This window comes from Ambystoma mexicanum, chromosome 7q (assembly GCF_040938575.1).
Source record: "Ambystoma mexicanum isolate Mex_15411 chromosome 7q, UKY_AmexF1_1, whole genome shotgun sequence".
Classification (NCBI taxonomy): Eukaryota; Metazoa; Chordata; class Amphibia; order Caudata; family Ambystomatidae; genus Ambystoma; species Ambystoma mexicanum.
This window is the reverse complement of record NC_090941.1, coordinates 494,535,558-494,556,320: the sequence shown is the minus strand read 5'-3', so window position 1 is coordinate 494,556,320 and position 20,763 is coordinate 494,535,558. Positions and strand designations below refer to the sequence as shown.

The 20,763-nt window shown below is 43.9% G+C and overlaps 1 protein-coding gene across 5 annotated transcripts in view; it reads right to left on the bottom strand.

Moving 5' to 3' along the window:
* The window catches only part of CAB39L (calcium binding protein 39 like), a 1,166,132-nt gene that overhangs the window by 695,655 nt on the left and 449,714 nt on the right, over positions 1-20,763 (bottom strand). For all 5 annotated transcript variants that reach the window (XM_069640065.1, XM_069640066.1, XM_069640069.1 and 2 more), the window contains one exon: positions 11,660-11,824. In XM_069640065.1, coding sequence (XP_069496166.1) covers positions 11,660-11,824 — 165 coding nt within the window. The remainder of the gene's footprint in view (positions 1-11,659; positions 11,825-20,763) is intronic.

Genomic DNA, 20,763 nt, shown 5'->3' with positions numbered 1-20,763 from the left:
GCCCAAAGCCCGTATTTGCTGGTCCGTAATACCTGTTTTTATTCTGGCTCATGTTGTTTCTTTTCTGTTTTACTACGTTTGGAGAGATGGGGGGGGAAGTAGGACCAAGGAGAGAGCAGGGAGGTGAGGGGAGGAATGCATATCAAGGGAGGAGGATCCTCAGAACAAAGTTACCCCGACAACGGAAGCTCAGCCCGATGGGGAGGGGAGACCTAATGATCCGCAATCCAAAGGGGGCAGGACAATTCCCCCAATCAACCTAATCACTAATGGCCCAACCGGATAGCGAACTGTCAGTGACTACCTGAAATGTCCAGGGTCTAAGCGCCCCCCATAAAAGGAAATCTGTGGAAAACAGACTCTCCCAGCTGGCATCCGACATCGTCTGCCTACAGGAAACGCAACTCCTCAAGTCAGACGAAAAGTGCATCTCCTCTCAATGCTATCCAAGACGCAACTTCGCCTCCGCGGGTCAAAAGAAAAGAGAGGTAGCCATATCATTAAGCTGTGACCCGCCGCTAACGCGAATCACTGTCAAAAGGGACTCAGAGGGGCGTTACATACTACTCAAAGGCCTCCTGGTTGAGCTCCCCATCACCCTCGCTGCTATATACTGCCCGAATGTTGCACAAAGGTTATTCCTTCACAATCTCCTTCCCATCCTCATAACCTTCACTGAGGGCCGGTTAATAATGGGTGGCGACTTCAACCTAACACCAGACCCGAACCTGGACAAAACCCTCCCTCCAATGAAGGAGGACATCGGCAAAGCCCTCGCCACGGCAGAATTTCTGAGGGAAACCGACACCACAGACGTATAGAGACTCTCCAATGCTGGGGTGAAGGATTACACTTTCTTCTCTCATGCCCACCTGGGGCACTCAAGGATCGACCTGCTGGTCTTCTCTAGCGCTCTCACCCCCTGCGTCGACACCATACAAATAGGACACAGAGCCCTATCGGACCACGCACTGGTCACATTGAAGCTAAGGGTACAAGGCCTACCCGACCCACCCCACCGATACTGGAGGCTACAAGACCACATCCTGACAGATATAGCCATCAGAACGGAAATGGCAGAAGCCCTCAAGAACTACTTCAAGGAGAACACCATCAGGGACACGTCGGAACCTATTATCTGGGACGCAATGAAACCGGTCATTAGGGGTGTCGCAGGCGACTGCACAGCCTGGCTCTGATGGGTGAACAAGTTACAGCAAGACCAGCTAGAAGCGGAGGTAGCAGAGGCGGAACACATCCTCAAACGAGGCCACAACAAGAAAGCAAGCCGCATACTACAAAAAGCGAAAAGAACTCTAGAAATGCACTTAGCGGACAAGGCAGCCAGAGCACTAACCTACACCAAGCAATTTTACTATGTGAACAGTAATAAAGCAAACCGACTGCTGTTTCACAAACTTAAAAAGCTGCAGGCAAGAAACTTTATCCAATCTCTCCTGGATGGCCAAGGATCCCTTTGCCACTCTAACGCAGAGAAGCTGAAAATGATGACAGCATATCACAAAGGAATCATGACAGGGCCACCAACGACAAAATCTGCACAGTCTCAATATCTAGCAGAGTCAAGCCGAACTCCCTGCATCCTCACCTGAATGCCCTGGAAGATCCTATCTCTGCGGAAGAGGTCAGCAAGGTCATTTCATCATTAAAAAACTCAACCCCAGGTCCAGACGGGCTCATGGCCCAATTCTACAAGAAGTTCTCCTATATTCTCGCACCCCAGCTGGCGGCCCTGTTCAACTCGTTCTTATCATCGGGAACCACCACCCTCTCCATGGAGGAGTCTCTAACTGTGCTCATACTGAAGCCCGGCAGGGACCGAAGCCACTGCGCCTCTTACAGGCCCATTACCCTATTGAACAATGACGCTAAAATATTTGCGAACAGGCTAGCGCCCCTTCTACCTGTTATTATCCTCCCGGACCAGACCGGATTCATCCCTAGCCGTAGTACCCACAACAGTATTGGGAGAACCATAAACATCATTGAATGCCAACAGGAAGGGCATGGAAATGATGGTCCCATCTCTCGATGCACAGAAAGCCTTTGACATGCTAGACTGGGGCTATATCCAAGAAACGCTAACGCACCATGGATTCGGGCCCAACTTTACAAAATGGACACTAGCCAATTATCAACACCCATCCACCAGACTCAGAATGACTGGGACCAGATCCGACATAATTAGAATAACAAGAGGTACAAGGCAGGGATGTCCCGTCTCCCCTCATCTTCGCCCTCTCCATGGAGCCATTCACGAATAGAACGCGCCACAACACAGCAATCCAGGGCCTGGAAATCAAAGGCCAAGTCTATAAAGCAGCCCTATATGCCGACGACGTCCTATTAACACTGACCCAACCCAAGGAGTCCATGAAAGCTCTGTAGAGAGAACTGAAGGAATTCGGGGAGGCATCAGAATTCCAGGTCAACCTCTCCAAATCCACAGCATTGAGTATCAACCTCCCTCGGACGCTGACAATATCGCTGGAAAAGGACTACGTAATCCCTTGGGCGAAAAGGCAATTGCCCTATTTGGGGGCCCAGCTACCAGCCACACACAGTAAAATATATAAAGCAAACTTCCCGCCATTCCCCAAAGAACTCATAAATGTCCTAATTCGCTGGCAAAAACAGGAAATCTCCTGGTGTGGGAGAATCACGGCTCTAAAGATGAATTTAATTCCCAGATTGCTATATCACTGCTCAGCCTTGCCCACCACCATTCCGAAACGAGCAGTGCAGAAGTTGCAGAGGAGCATCATGAAATATATATGGGAAGGAAAACAGCCACAAATTCCTAGGAAGATCATGCTCTGAGGACGGGTGGTGGGAGGCCTAGGAGTACCAGACGTTGAGACATAGATCCTGGCAGCGCAGCTCTCGCAGACCTTCGCCTGGTCCACCGCTATCCCGAAACCCCGCTGGCTGGAGCTGGAGGAGGCCTGGAGCCCAGTCCCAATAGTCTAGCTGCCACATATGAAAAGACCTAGCGACCGAGCTGGCACGCAGCCCCTGTCAGCGACAGAAAACACAGTGACAAACTGGAGGAAAGCGGCGCGACGGTGGAATAGCCGAAGCCTAATAGGCCCACTCACACCGATCTGGAAGAACCCGGAATTCTCTCCGGGCACTAACCCCAATCATTTTCAGATATGGAAAGAAGGAGGACTAGAGAAGGTGAAAGACTTCTTTGAAGATGGAAAGCCTCTGGACTTCGAAGCCTGCAAGGCGAAATTCAAAGTTACGGAAGCAGAGAGGTTCAGATACTCACAGCTTAGACACTGGCTCTCAAGCAGTATCATGAAAAACCTCGGAAGCAGAGACCTGACAGCCCTGGAGCGAACCCTCACAGCAATGCCCCCTAAGGGTAGAATATCAACCCTCTACAAGATCCTCGACAGAACTGACCCAACCTGCAAAGAACCATACATGCTCAGATGGGAGAAAGACATAGGGATACCCATTGAACCGGAGGAATGGGACCACATCTGGACCAGAACGCACAGAGGTTCCAAATGCGTAACTAACAAGGAGGGGGCATTCAAAATATGCTATAGGTGGTATCGAACTCCAGAGACGCTCAATAAATGTAACCCCGCGATTCCCCCACTCTGTTGGAGAGGGTGCCCGGACAAAGGTACACTGTACCACCTACTATGGACATGCCCCAAGACTACCGAATTCTGGAAAGCAGTGTTAGACCAAGTCAACACGATCACGGGCCTCACAATCCCATGGGATCCTGGTATCGTCCTACGGCAAGCGGCGAGGGCCGATTCCCTCTGTCAGGCCACAGAGCAGAACTATGCGCCCACCTACTGACGGCAGCTAAAATCTCAATAGCCAGGCTCTGGAAGAACCCAGAGGGTCCGGCAGTACAGATGTGGTGGATAAAGTGTTGGGACATAATAGCAGCCGAGAAAATAACAGCCTTCCAGTTTGGGAACAGAGACAAATTCTACCAAACCTGGGCCCCATTCCTGGACTACACAGAAATTCCCAGGCCTGGCCCGACAGCCCCCCTCCCTCCGATGGATGGACAAATATGATTATAGAGAAGGCCTGAAGTACAGGACACAAGCCACAGGCAAGGGAAGCCAGCGGTAAAGACATAACGGGCCGGAACTACCTCTGCACTCCCCCCTGTTCCCCTCCCCCCGACACATACAAACTAATGAAAACTCGGTACAATGCAGGTCCATCCCACGACTGATGCACTCCTGCAGTGCAAACAGCGTTCGCTGGTTCTGACTCCTGATATTCAATCCATCGTCTCCCCTCCCTCCTGCCCCCCCCACCTCTGGGCGTCCCCGCTGAGACTTTACAGTCTTGTTGTTTTTGTTCATGTTTATTGTCTTTTGTAATAACAAGCAACTGAGCATGGTTTTCGGCGCATGTAATATAATGCCGTAATGCCCGTCTGCTTGTAGAAAACCAATAAAAAGAAGTTTTGAAAAAAAGAAATGAAATTGAAACTGATTTTTACTTTTACCGAGGATTCACAGCCTGATGACGGGGAATATTCATGAACATGTGAATCCATGCCAGACCCCATGCTGGAGAAAAAATACTAATGTACCTGAATTCAGAAGAGACCAGGGTTAGGGAGCTACAAGACACCCTACAGTTAGTGGGGTAGGCACCTCCCCAGAACTAGATATTGGGGAAATCGTAACTGGCCGATGATGCAGATGCATCATACGGAAGCCTAATGTCCAGAGTGGTAGATATTCTGGGCTAGAGTACACCAACTCCTGCATTTGAACAATGAGATCTAACGGACATATTAGACAAAAGTCCTCAATATGACCCTATACTACCATTTCATGAGGCACTTAAAAAAGGGTTGCCGCAAACTAACTTGTAGGCTCCAGAGTCAAGCCCTACAGTACACAAAAATCAGACAAAAAAATATAGGTCATCCAGTAGCAACCCTGGCTACCTGTCAATACATCCAACTCCGGAAACCCTAGTAGCACAAGTAGCTACATCTGCCTCCAAGCAAGCTGCATACCCAACCATACCCCCCGATAGGGATGACAAACGCATTGACTCTTGGGCAAAGAAAGTCTTTTCTGCTAGCAGCATGGCTTTAAAGTATGCCAATTCTACATGTGTCCTTGCAAAGTTCACATTCACCCTGTGGGATTGCATAGCAATGGCAGCTGATCACGTCCCTGAGGGTGAGGAAAGAGACAGCTTCATGAACCTGATAAAGGATGGCAAGGAGGCCATGTGCGAGTCTCTGCAATCAGGTCTGGACACTGATGACAGTGTCAGCAGGGCCATGGCGGCAAGCACGGTCATATGCAGATTTGAGTGGTTGACCAAGTCAGGATTTGCATCTGATTTACAATCCAGGCTCCCTTAACATGCCCTTTGATGACTCCAATTAATTTGGAAATAAGGCTCACGAAAGCCTTGAAAAACTGCAGACCCAAAAGGCGGCAGCCAAGTCCTTAATTACCGCCGTCAGGCAGCCACAGCCTTTTCACCAGAGCAAATCATCTTAGAGGGGTAGGTCTTTGTGCTACTACTCCTCAGTTGGAAGAGCGAGAGGACGGGCTGGTCAAGGAGGACAGAGTAGATTCCCTTTTTGTGGACGAGGGATAGGTGCAAAGCACGACCCATTAGCGGCGTCTTTACCATCAGCCGCTGCTTCAGCCGCCTCAAAACCACTCTGGGGTCTTGACTTGCGACACCCCGATGGGAAGCAGACTGTCACAGCATCTGAAAGAATGACGAGGTATTACTTCGGATGCAGAGACCTCAGAATCATCCACCGGGAAGCCATTCGCTAAATGTTCCAGATCCATTCCTTTTGCAGCAAATGTTGACCGTGCTATAGAAAGGTGCTATAGAGCCAGTATCTGTGCTTGAGAGGAACAGAGGATTGTGTTCTCGCTATTTTCTAATCCCCAAGAAGGACGGAGGACCGAGACCTATCTTTGACTTGAGATACTTGAACAAGTTCCTCAGGAAGGACAAGTTCAAGATGGTCACACTTTCTCAAATCCTTCAGGCCCTCCAGCTCGAGGATTGGATGGTATCGTTGGACCTTCAGGATGCTTACTTACATGTGCCAAACCATCACAAGCACAGAAGTTCCCGAGGTTCAACATTGGTGGTTCTCATTATCAGTTTTGAGTTCTGCCCTTCGGGCGGACCTCCGCCTGAGGGTTTTCACCAAGTTAATGGCAATGGTGGCAGCGAGTCTCAGGAGGGGGGGGGGGGTTTAGGGGAGTCACGTCTACCCCTACCTGGAAGATTGGCTGATCAGGGCACGTTCACCCGAACAGGCCCAGGAACATCTCAGTATCACCTGCCACTGCCTCCAAAGAGTGGGCTTCTCCCTCAATTACAAGAAGTCCCACATGATACCATCTCAGAGACACTAGTTCATTGGAGCAGTCCTGGATGCATCCTTGGGAAATTCCTCGCCACCCGAGGTGAGGGCTGAGGACATTCTGCAGATGGTCACCAAGTTTCAGACTGCGCAGCGTCTTCCAGCCTACGACTTTGAGGTTGCTAGGTGTCTTGGCATCCTGCATTTTTCTGGTGCCAGAGGCTCATCTGAGAATGAGATCCCTTCAATGGGCTCTCAGGACACAGTGGTCCCAATTCTCAGGCAGGATATCAGACCTCCTTCAGATTACAGAGGACTTTCTGTGGTGGGCCTGTGAGGGCAACATTCTGAAAAGAGAACCATTTTGGCAACCAACGCCTGAGATAACAGTAGTTATGGACACCTCACTCACGCCAACGATCTAACAATCAGCAGTTATTGGTCTCCATCGGAGTCCAAACTACCGATCAACCTTTTGGAGCCAAGGGAAATCAGACTAGCACTGAAAGCCTTTCTGAGCAGGCAGAGCACAGTCTCCCACGAGTGGGATTTAGCTCAGGAAGTCCTTCAAGAGAACTTCACCATTTGGGGAACCCCTCAAATTATCTGCTCGCAACCAGTCTCAATCAGAAGTGCAAACTGTTTCACTCCAGTGAATTTCCTCCAAGAGGAGCTCTAGGGGGCACATTCGTAGTGGACTGGGGGTTTCCAGTCCTGTATGCGTTTCCTCCAGTCCCCGTCATTTGTAATGTGACCAGGAGGTTGAGAACGTTCGGGAAATCGATGATTGTAATTGGCACGGATTGGGCTAGGAGGACATGGTACCCGGACCTTCTGGACATGTCCATTTGTCAATACATCTACCACAAAGAGGATTTTCTCTCGCGGCAGGAGGGTTGGGTTCTCAATCCAGAGGTCAAAACACTCAGCCTTCATGCATGGTTTCTGAGAGGCTCTGGTACAAGGATTGAGATCTCCCGGATGATGCAATGGAGATTTTGCTTTCGGCCAGAAAACCTGCAACAAAATCCTGATACGGCTGCCGTTGGAACAAGTTTTGCAGCTGGTGTAGGGAAAATGATGTGGTGCCTTTTCAATGCGATACACCTACGGCGTTATCGTTTCTATTACATTTGGCAAACCTGGGGCTCCAGATTGGAAAAGTCAAGGGTTATCGAGCCGCGCTTTCCATATTCAAGCACACATAGGAAGAGGCATCCTACTTCAAACTACCCTTAATAATTCAATTTCTTAAAAGGACTCACAAATGTGTTTCCTCCTACAGCATTCCAAATACCAACTTGGGACCTTCATTTGTTTTAAAGTTGTTGACCTGCACTCCTACCGAGCCACTCCATTCCTGCCCTTTAAGCCTGCTAACTTACAAAACTATTTTGTTAGTAGCAACGACATCAGCCCGCAGGGTGAGTGAGTTGCAGGCATTCACCTGTAAACCCCTGTTTACCACCTTTTACAAGGATAAGGTTATCTGTAAGGTGAACCCCTCTTTTCTACCTGAGATTGTATCGGATTAAAATTTAGCACAGAACATTTTGCTTCCGGCCTTCTATCCTCCGCCCTTGTCCTGGCAAGGAAGGGGACAAATTTCATAGACTCGATCCGAGGAGAGCTCTAAGCTTTTATGTTTCAAGGATGGAAAGTTGCGACAGCACCCAGCTTTTCATTGGTTATACAGGACACAAACTAGGTCTGTCAGTTACCAAACAGATTCTATCCAGTTTGTTTGTTTATTTGGTAATACACAACAAACCCTTAGGAAGCTGAGCGCAGCAGATACAAGTATACTTGAAACTTCGTTACAACATGTAAATAGGTACAATAACAAGGTAGGGGGTACAATGGGTAGGGAATAACATACAAGGCAAGTGCAGTGGTCAACACAACAGAATAGTACAATAGAAAAGTTCAGTGGATGAGAATAGTCAAGTGCCTCTAGGGACACAATACAAGCCAGTCTTAATTGTCATTGGCTCGAAGCCAGTTTATCAGATTACGTCTGAATCTGAGGTATGGTTGTTTAGTTCTGAAGGCTAGGGGGAGTGCATTCCAGGAAAGGGCCACTTTTACTGGGAAATTGGCTCCTCTGGATTTGGAGTGTTTAAATCTAGGAATTTCTAAGCAATGGGAATTAGATGATCTGGTAGGGCGGATCGAAGTTCTTCTAATCATTCTGTCTAAGACGTATGGGGATGCAGCATTGTTCAGACACTTGAAGGTAAGGGATTCAGTTTTCAGAAGGATTCTGTCGCAAATCTTTAGCCAGCACTGGTCTCTTCTAATGTTAGAGATGTGCCCTCTACTGGGTATGCTCAGAGCTGCTCTAAGGGCATTATTTTGTAGTGTTTGCATTTTATCTAAGATTATTTGTTTGCTCCTATGTATAAGGCTTTGCAATAGTCTAATTTGGACATTATTAGTGCGTTGGCGAGCGTGATACAACTGGCTTTGGAGAAGAAGGGTCTGCAAGCCCTAATAAGTTTGCAGGTATATGCAGTTGATGGACCCATGGCACGGACTTGTTTTTTTAATGATAGGGTAGAGTCTTGGTAAAATCCTGATGTTTTTACCTCGGTTACTGCTTTGATTACATTGGCGTCAATATTGAAAGCAGCGTAGCTGGGGTTAAAGTTTTTTAGGTTGGCGTCAGAAACCAATATCAGGATCTCAGTTTTGTCGTCATTCAGACAGAGGCCATGAGATGGCATCCATGCCTGAATGAGGAGGTATATCTTGTTTACCAAAGCTGTGTCCTCGACAAAATTGCCCGAAAGGGATACGAGGATCTGGGTATCATCTGCATAATTAGTGTAGGTGACACCCAGTCTGTCCAATTTGTCAAAGAGAGGCTTCGTAAAGATGTTATACATTGTACGTGAGACACATGATCCTTGTGGAACGCCACAGGTAATTTGGATTGGGTCTGCGGATGATGAAGGGGAGAACACTCATCGTGCGTTTGGCTAGGAAGGATTGAACCCAGGCTATAGCATCACTCGAGAAATGTGCAGCTGATGCCAGGTATTTGCATAACACTGCGTGATCCACCAAATGAAAGGCTGCCGATAGTTGGATCACACTGGCTATTTCGAAGTACTACAGGTGAGCTAGGTAAGATCCACCAAAAGGTTTAAGGGCTCATTCCACTAGGGGCATAGCAACTTCTGCCGCCCTTCAAAGTGTCACGGCTCGCTCTCTTCGCTCCCGTTCCCGTCACTTGGGGGCATGTTTTGGGTTTTTTTCCCTACTGGACATTTCCTCCGAACCTTATGCTACAGTGCTGTGACGAATTGGGAGCGCTAAAACCTTATTTTCCAAGTTACTTCCCTTCCGGATCCATTCCAGGTTTTTGGCAGCCAGCATGCTACGTTAATCTAATGACTATACTTCCCAGAATGCCTGGCTCACTGCCTCACCTCCTCCCTTGCAGGACAAGGTTGGGTGGAGGATAGGCAACACCTGTGGCTGCAGGTGCAGCATGCGGCACACCCGAGGGGTGTGCTCGTTAAGGAGCTTTAAAAGCCTCAGTTTACTTCAGTCCAGCGCTGGTCATTGTTGCAGTGTTCCTGTTGTGACTGGTCCCTTGTTCCTTGTTCCTAGCTTTTGTGCCTAGTTCCTAGTTCCTGTTTCTTGTTCCTCTGACCCGGATTTCGGATTTATGTGCTTAATTGATTTCTGCTTTCTGGATTTCCCTTTCTGTCTTCCTCTGTCTGCAGGCAGCCTTTCTCTGTGCTTTACCCTTTGATGCTGCCCAATTTGCCTGTGTTCTCTGTTTCTTTGATGCTGTCCTTTGCTACTGAAAAACTTGATGCATTAGTATTTCCCTTTATAGATTTAGCTTCCTGCCTTTTCTCCTTGGATGGGTGGGAAAGGTTTCCTTTTGTGATATCATTTTCCCTGCTCCTGATCCTTACTTTCTATTGGGATTCATTCCATGTTTTCCATTGCACTTCTACATTTATTTCCCATTGATTATTATGTGTGGGGTGCTGTTGTAACTAGTCCCTGTGTGAATGCCTTTTGTTTTCCTCTCTATTCTAAAATCACCTTTCCTACTTGCCCCTTGACTAGGGTCTTATGTATTTAGTTTCCTCCACCCATTGCTGTTATAGCCTTCAGGGTCCCTGTTTCATCAACTGGGTTTTGTGGGTTTACTAACATTCAAGTGGTCTTTCCGGTCCTCGTGAGTACTGTTTCTAAGTTCCTTATTCAGTATCATCCAGAGTGTCAGCTCACAGATCCTGTCCTTGCTTGCCCTCTACGTGGGTTTAGCGCTGTCAGTATCTGTAATAGCATAGTGGGTAAGGAGTTTGCCGACTTTCCTTTCAGTCATAAGGAGGTTCTAAGTGCTTACCCCACATCCCTTTTCATATATTGGTATTATTGTTTCACTCTATTTGCACTCCTGGGTTTTAGTATACACGAGTCTTGGGTATTGTATGCACGTTGTTAGATTCAAAGTTGTTCACTGTGCGATTCCGTGCACATTTCCCTTGCCATATTCATTGCCTTCTTCCTTTCTTAACACAAAGGGGAGTTCCGATAAAATCTGCAAGACAGCTACCTGGTCTACCATCCACACGTTCACAAAACATTATTGTTTAGACACTTCGAACAACGAAGGAAGATTTGGGAAGGCAGTTCTATGCGCCATTCTGGACAAACATTAACGCTCAAATTCTCACTCCCTCCTCCAAAAGAACATAATACTGCTTTGGGAGTCTATCATAAGATGAGGAATACGTGGGAGGTCACACTCCATTCGAAGAACAAGTTATGTTCCTCCCACGTATTCCTCATCGCCCTCCTAACCTAACCCACTGTAGAATTTCCGAGAGTTAGACCTTGTGCTCTTTTAGGGTCTGGTAAATGAAAGGCACTTATCAAGGGTGGTAATTCTGCATATGGGTGGCGAAAAAACCAGAACTGAAGCCAATGGGTGCTGCGTGTGGTATATGTACTTGACGATGACGTCAGCCGAGATGGAAGCCATTGAGGGACATCGAGTCGACTGTTTCGACGCACAGCACCCTCTGCCGAGAGAAAATGTTTCCCTAAGCAGCTGAAGCTGGAAAAGAAGATATCATAACATGAGGAATATGTGGGAGGAACACCCAGTTGAAAGAACGTTACCAGGGGTAAGTAACTTGTTCTTCTGTACTAGTGCAAGTCAATGCACACTCATACATTTTTCACATACACGGACACCAGCATTTACACAAAGACTTCCCCACGCAATGTGTGTACACAGCAGGCAGACCAAAAACCTACCTCGAAGTCTATAAGATGCAGGTTGGTTATTAGTGTCACCAGCAGACCACTGTTGTACAATTCCTGTGCCAGCTGAGCTACCGTTTCCGTCTGTGGTTCCTTATCCCCGGTGCCACAAAGAATTTCCTTTGTAGCTTGTAGCGACTTCGATACTTCTTCAGAGGCCTGGGTATCAAAAAATATTCTTAATTAAGTTGCATACTACTCATGCTTTTGCAAAGATGGCCATCTGGATTTTCAATACTAATAAATATAATAAAAAGGACTATAACTACCAAGAACATATTTGCACCATGCACAATCAGTTGTCAGTCATAACATAAAATATAATCCTCATAAGACATATAATGGCAATGAAAAGCTCTAAAAGGCAAAAGGTTGATATCTAAAAAGGAGACGAGTATAGGTGGTGGAATTAGGGCCCCTTCACAAATATATATATATCGGAAGGTGTCATACTGTTTTCTTACACAATATTTTCAATTTAAAATATTTTGTTTAAATTACATAATTCGAGATTTACACAGCCCAGCCAAAGAGGTGAGTTAGTAGCAGATCGTTGCCGTACATGCTCAGGGGTGTACCTTACACCCTACTTCTGTGAGCAGGGGGATGATTAAGAGATTTCCCAATAAGCAATCGGGTGTACCCAACAAAAAAGGATAACGCCACCAGTCAGTAACCGGCAGATTTTTTAATGTACTTTACAACTGATTAATAACTATATCCTACTGCGACTGGTGTGCCTTCATATATTCCATTATATGGCTGTAGATTTGCAGGATGTGTCTCTACCATAAGTATTCATGCTTGAACCAATTTGAAGAAAAGTCAAACCACTCGAATTTCCGCTGGTTAGAAGAACTTCCAAACTTTTTCAGCGATGTATGGCTGAAAAACAACAGTTTCAAAGCGGTGTCCGGTCAAATGGTCGAAAATAAATGGTCGAATGACCGTTTGATCGAATCAAAATGGTTGAAAAAAAAGGTCGAATTTTTTTATTTATATATTTTTTTAAAGTTTTGGTTGCTTAAAAAATATTTTTAATAACGAAAAAGGGGGGTAGGGCCGAACCCCCCATAAAATAAAAATAAAAAAATTCGACCTTTTTTTTCCCACCATTTTACTTCGATCAAATGGTAATTCGACCATTTGGTTTTCGACCAAATGACTGGTAACCTTCAAAGCAGACAAGGGCCCTGCCTGCAGAGGAAGGCAAGATGACATACCCAACAAGACCATGTTTTTGCCCTATTTCAGACTTGAGTACATGCTATCAATAGAAGAAAATGTCTATATACATCGAGAGCAGACCCTGTTGCACTGGAAAAAGAATATAACTTTGTTTATTTCCAGCGCCAGCAACCTCTTTCGCTAGTATTGGTAGCATGTGCAGGCTTGCTGGCACTAGAAATAGATTGTTTTCCTATTTCTAGAGCATGCCCATGTTAGAAAAAGAAAAGGTATTCCTTCAATGTATAGCTCTGACGTTTCTCTTTTTCAAGCAATGGTCCCCACCGAGGCTAGAAGTAGCAGTATTCTATTTTTGACCGGCAATCAGCATTGGCACCATCCCGCAGGTCAAACAAGAGTGGTTTAGAAGGGAATTTGTGCAGGGTTCGCTTCCTCAGAGTGTCTTACAAATATCTGTGGGCTACTGAATTTTTAAAGGCTGAACTGTGAATAATCACAAGTCACTTGTGGGGCAGCTTCAACACCCCTTGCCATTTTCACATACTTTCATGCTACTACACAAAATTCGGAACAGGGCTCTGCAAGCCCCTCCCACCCACTAGACCTTGTAGTGTCATTTTATTCACTTGGTATAGTGGAGATGTGCACTAGGCAGAGCAGGCATGTTCCCCCTCTGCCTCCAAAAAATATTTGCATTCTGGTTGACCAAAACTGCACAAACAAAATGCAGACTTAAAGTCTTTCAAAACACATAGAACCTTTTTCTGTAATACACATTAAAAAAATGTCTAGGTGTTCCCAATTTTGGCCGCTAAGAGAAATAAGCCAGAGCAATGTAAAGTGATTTGTGTAGGATCACACAAGTTTGGTAACCAGAATTTGAGCCATGTTTCTTGATTCCACATTTTGCATCTTTAGCAGCAGCCGGTCTCTCATCCTATCCAATTCCATCTTTAGATGCGCATATAATGGTGTATAGTTGTCTTCATGAAGCTATGCTGCGTTCAAAAAGCTATGGTAAAAACATTAAACCACATGGTACATCAACCTAACAATATATAGGAATTAAAAATAGAAATGCGTTGGGCAAAGCAAGAAGAATCAATATATATATATATATATATATATATATATATATATGCATATATATATGAGAGAGAGGGAGAGGGAGAGGGAGAGGGAGAGGGAAAGGGAGATGGAAAGGGAAATGGAAAGGGAGGAGAGGGAGAGGGAGGAGAGGGAGAGAGAGAGGACACAAGACAATTCAATAAGGTATGCAATTTTAAATAAAGGTGTGTCATTCTCCAGAATACAATTTCTAATTCAAGGATGGGAAACAACTGTGGTATGCTGAATTCAGTAAGCCCCACTAATTTACAATGTGCTCCTATTTGCAAAATTGACAAACATATTGAAAAAACATGCTTGTAATATGAATTAGTGACTGATTAGTATGTTGTGTTCAGATATATACATATTCATTCATAGTGCATGGAACGGATTAGAGTGCGTGAAACTGATTGGAATGCATGGAACGGATTGGAGCGCATAGAATGGCGTGACCTACATGGAATGGTATGGAGAACATAGATCGTTTGAAAGGGCACTGAAAGGAACGGTTTGGAGTGCTTGAAACTGTCGGAGTATGTGTAACAGTCGGAGTACTTGGAACACACGGAATACATGGAACTATTGGAGTGGGCTCGATCTCAAGCACCTAATTAAACCACCATACTCATCTCCACGCTTACTCTCTTCTTTACATCACCACCCAAATAAAACACAGCGATACTATGACACCATTCGGTATAGCTGTTCTCATACCATCATTTGCCTCATACTCCCCATCACTCTAACTAAACACTGCGGGTTACACACCCTCCAGCCTAGGCGTTTCTCCTTAGGCCTAACACAGCCAAAATCGGTCTGGATAACAACCTGCCAGAACTAACACATACTCTTGATCCTTCAAACCTCCACACCTACCGCTAAGAAGCAGCTATCACACGTATGCCACACCAGCTGCACACATATCCGGTGCTCACACGCACCTTTTTGACACTCTCTATTCTCTCTACTGACCTGAGCCTTGGTTCCCGAGGGCGTTCAACCTACCAGCACCTTGAGACCATACCAATGGTACATAAGGCGCTATATAAATGCAAAGTAACATAACATATATTCACTAACAAAAAACCTTGTTAAAGGGACGTTCTGGTTAAGTTGCACTACTACAAAACCTATGCAAGGACTAACACCCATGACATCCAAGAAGACATCACAAATGTCATTGATGACATCAAAAGTCTGGCACCCTCTTTTTTAGTTTAGTGAGATATGTACACTAGTTGATTTTCTTGACTAGCAGTGAGGAATTGCAAAGTGAGAAGGTACTACATTTGTACACCTTACCATTCTCATAAGCTGCTTTTTTTTATTGTATATGGTTTAAAAAAACCTTTACAAGAAGACAGATACAATACATAATAATATAAAATATACACACATTAACAAGTTAATAAAACCAATTTGATAAAAAAAATGAAATATACAATTCATCACAAAACGAAAAAGATAATCGTTGCAGCATCGATTATTATCATCATATGGTTAGGGCAGAGGGTACAAAGAAGAGGAATATGAATATATTCAACATATAAAAAACATTTTAAAAAATTAAGAATTAGTTAGAGATTGTTTTTGTAATTCAACAAATTCAGTTAAATAGGCCTCTATGTGGCCAAGAAACTCAATCAACTTCAAGATAAAGTGTTGACTAAAGCCCTCCATGCATCGTTTCCATAAAAATTCTCTTTTAATTTGACCTTCGAGTGAAATCTCTAGATCAAAAATGCGCGCACGAGAGACTTCAAAATATTGACAAGAGATAACCAAATGTTTTAAGGTTTCTTCACATTCATTACTGGTACAAAAACGACAGTAACCTGAACCCACTTGCTGCTGACTCTTATACCAAAACTCGGTTCTAGCATAAACAGGTAATTGATTGAGTCGGAATCAAAGGTACAATTCCCTTGCATAAGGGGAAGGGAATTGATTTAGATATTTAAGGCGATCGCCCCATTTCCTCCATTATACTCAGAGAAAGAGGGGTAACCCCCAATCAAATCCAACATAATGCACCAATGGTAACGCTCGAATTTCAATTTTTGGCTGGGCAATCGCGCACACATAGATTCCGGGGTTTCGTTGATATCATTAAGCAGCAATTTTAATTTGGACGTCAATTTGTACAAAGAAGGAATTTTTGGGTCATCCCAGATTTTATTCAAATTCTCATAGAGGGTGTTTTTAGAAGGATCAACCATTTTTGTAAAATGAGTTATACGGCGCCAGTTAAGTTTAGCTGAAAGAGGTAGCATATTTAGTTCATGACACATGATAGCGTTTGGAATCGATTGAGCAAGGCCAAGAACAGTTTTCCAAATTCTACCCTGCAGACTGTCTAGATGGGAGTCAATTTCAAAAGTGCAGATGTCCAATGAATAGAGAAGAATAGGCTCCACTTTAAGCAAATAAAATTAAATTAGAGGGAGAAGAGAAAACATACAATACTTGTGAAATATAATTTTCATCATTGAAATCAGTGATTTTGCTTTGACATTTAGGAAATTCTTCCACATGGACAGTGAGTAGGAATCAGTAAATAGGTAACACAAATATCGAATTAATGGAACGTGGATTATAACGGTCTCATTAAGAGACCATACAAAACGTGTGGTTTTACGTTTACCATCTCTAAAGGTTATAATGTGAGATTTACTTGAATTTGTTAAGAGGTTATGTTCTTTAGTAAAACTGTCAAAGCAGTTTAGTTTCTCTTGTAAACCAAACGGTGTTCTATCGCTAAGTAAGAGATCATCAGCAAAACAGATCCAATCCAATCTAATAGACCCAAGTTTAGCAGGAAATGTCACAGAGCTACGCCAAGACTTATCAAGGCAAAGAAGATATCATTTAAAAAAGTACTGCTGCTAGGGTACACCCCTGTTTCACCCCACTATCCGTTGGAATTGGACAAGTCAGGGTCCCCTCACGATTCAGTCTAATACGATAGGTAGTATCACAATGTAATAAGGCGATTAAAGCTATCAAATAAGATGGAATTCCTAAAACTAGCATTTTGGACCAGAGAATTTCTCGAATCACGCTATCGAAAGCTGCGGTGAGATCGAGACTGGCCATGTAAACAGGCCCCATTTTAGATGAGGAAGTTTGAGCTTGAAGGTGAGCTAAGATGGTAGCATTCAGGGGGCACCCTATATATTTGCAAAACCCTACCATACATGGTGAGAGCAAATTATTTTGGGCAATGTGTGTTTGGAGTTGATTCAACAGTAAGAGTGAAAATATCTTTGAGGAAGCGTCAGTAAGCGCAATTGGACGATAATTAAGAGGGGATTCAGGAGGACCCTTCTAATAAATTGGAATAATATGTGCTGAGCACCAGGACAAGAGAACAGTCCTAGTTGTAATCAAGTCAAATCGAAATTTGAGAATCCGAGCCCAAAAATTGGGATCCGATTTATACACACAAGGGGGAAGACCGTCGGGGCCAGGGGCCCTAGAATTGTTTAATTGTCCAATGGCAGATACAATATCTCCACAGGACCACAAGGGTTGTATACCCAAAGGTAACTTGGGTTGCGAGCCTTTCAACATTCTGAAGCTGTCAGGCAGGTAGTATTTATTCTTTATAAAACTTGACCATTTCTCAGCAGAAATTACTGACTCCACTACAGTGGCAGAGGATGAAGTTAGTGTACGCAAAAACGACCATACATGCCTTGTGTCATGTCGCAAGAGATGACCAATCATATTCTTGTTATCAGTGATGTGCAATTGTATACGCAACCATTTAATTTTATTTTTGTAGGTTTGTTTGATTTTTCTTATTTGTTCGTCAACATTTCACAATGAAGGTTATTTTGCTTTTGTTTAAGTAACTGCTTTATTAAAACATTTTTCTCTTTCCTACAGACAGCAAGGCTAGAGTTGTATGAGTGTACATGATGCAAGTGGAGATTGGTGCGATTGGATTTTTCTAATGCAAGCCTCCTTACGTGAGATTAAATACACAAGTAGTTATTCGTATCCAAATCAAAAAGAGAATAACCATCACCACAACAGTGAGTAATAATTTCCTTATCCAATTTGATGTTCTTAATGAGCCTACGACAGGTAGAAGGGTTCCATCTTACAGATAAAGACAGACGATCTAGTTCCACTAAAGGTAACAGATGGTCATTAGGGGATCGAGCAATTGGAATTAGAAGCAATAATTCAATCATCATGTGGTCGCCCACTTCAGGATTAAGAATGTTCACAGGAACAATATATTAATATAAACCAGAAGAAATAAAGAAGAAGTCAATTAGAGAGAAACTAGTTCCCCTGGACCAAGTATAATTAAAGGAGTCAAAATCATAGGGGGAGATTGAATATCCCAGGTCAGAAGTAGGTCAACCCACTCCTGACCATTACGCCTTGATAAAACTCCAGGCTTTATGGCACTCGCCTCTGAGTGAAGAGCAGTATCATAACAGAAAGAATTGAAATCACCTCCAATGATTATACTTATTATGGGGTTTTCTATGAAAGCCAACTCCAATATTGCAGTCAGCTCTTCAGGTATGGAAACTAGAGACTTTGAGTACTTATTCCAATAGTACAAATAAGCAGGAAGACTATAGTTGGATCCTTGTCAGTAATTAGCTGAATTACCAAAAACGCATCAGAACTGCTGATTAATTTAGTGGAGAATCTAGATGCTGTGATGATTAAAATAGCTAGACCTCTTGAGGGTCTTCCCAAGGAACCACGCTTTGCTACTTCACAGAAGGTATAGTAACCCTCAACTGTAAAAGAGTCCAAACACATGGTTTCTTGTAGGAAGATGTCTGGGTTGAAATTATTTTTGTTCCTGCAACAATCTCTAAAGTTATTTAAACCGCAGGAATTCCAGGAAATTACAGAAAAGTTAGCGGAGCTAACAGTCATTTACCTTATCAGATTTCAAAGCAGATTGAGCAGTACAAGGATCCATCCATGGCATTCCTTTTATGACTGTAACAAAAGCCATAAATTGTTTCATAGTGTGTTCATCTATGTTGGCAGGATTACCCTGAGACGTTCCTAAAGGTGTCGTAACTACGGGGGGTAGTGGGGTTTCAACAAAGCAAGTGGCATCCTCAATTGTTCTGTATAAGTGTGGTATTAAACCAATAGAAATCAGATCTTCTCTATGTTCCCAGACAAGTTTGAGGATAAAATGAGAAGTCCATCTACATATCATTCTGTTGTTATTCACTGAGCCTAGTTTGATCCAATCTAGGCCGTTGGATCTTATAATGCGTAGTGCTGGAATCTCCTGTAAAGCATTTAGGAGAAACATCCGATTCAAACGGGCTTTGCATGACATTTCAGATCACTTTGCCAGCCCATTATTGAAGCAGAATTGAGCTCTATAGGAGAGTAGGAGGGGGAGAAGGATCATTACATCCTATAACTTGTTCTTGATCTTCACTATGCCTGTGAGGGGGGGGGAAGATAGTTGCTTGATCATCAGATTTAGCAGGGGGAGGCACTTCCCCGGTAAGTACTCCTCCATTATTAAGACCATTCCCCCCAATATTTACCATACAGTCAGCAGAAGATATTAATGCACTGTTAACTCTGGTTGGTGCCATTTTGACAGAACCTTTAGCACATTGTTCTTTTGTTGCACCAATGATTACTTTTTCAGTTTTCCTGATGGCCAAGATTGGATAGTAATTTGAGAGAACAGATTGCTTTATTTCAGATGTTTCAGAGGGCCCATAGAGTAGAGGGGCTCCTTTAGTAAGTCCTTTGGAGACTAGATTAACCCCTTTAGATGATTTAAGTAGGCCTTTGTTATCATTAGGACCTGAGCTCTGATTAGATAAATCTGTTAAGTCATTTCTGTCTTGAGAAAGTGGTTTAATGTTTTTAATTGTTCTTGTTTCTGGCTCAGTTGCGGGATTAAGTGATAACTGAGCTTGTGACTGGGGCACAGGTAGATTAAGCATTAGCTTAGACTCTGTATTCAATTGGTTTAGGTCAATAATTGCATCACCACCCGACAGATTACAAATATCCTTCATGTGAGTATTATGTCTGTCAATTTTCTCAAAAGGTAAGTTTTTTGTTTTTTTTCTGTTTTAGTCGTAGATCTCTTTTCAAAAGCTTTGCGTTTCTCAACTCTAGGATTGGCTCTTTTTTGTTTACGTGTCAATAACAGTTTAAAACTCTCATTGGTACAATAAACATTCTCAGGCAAATCCGGTCCTATTGTTGACTCTATGATGTCATCGGAAAGATCAATGAGGTCTGTAAGGGCCGTAGGGCTATCAAGGTTCTCAATCTCTCTAGAGATAGTTGGTCCTACTGGTCCAATTACGTCAGAACAAGAATTGGGCAACTGAAATGGACCCGGTGCTGCAAATCTCAATGACAATTCTGCAATTTTGGCTGCATTAGCTGCAATGAGTTGAGAGAATTGCGAGTCCAAACTTTGGCCTAATGGCAACTCATTTTGGGGATTGTGCGCCACTATTTCAGCAAATGTTTTAGTCTGAGTTGCCATAGAATGAGACTCTGGCTTCTTATCGCACTTCTGGGTAAGAGCAGACATTGCATCACAGGTGAATAGCATCCCCTCAATTTTGCTGAGTTTACCTAGCATTTCAGACATCTGCATTTGAAGCATCCTAACTTCACCATGTGTCTGTTCATGGCCCCTGTCCAGTAAATTGAGTATTCGAGTGAGGACCGGAAATGCTTCAGGACTCACTCGAACCTCATCTAAACTAGCTGTTGTTTCATGGACAGGTTCGTTATTATATGGTTCAGACTCAGATAAGTGATTA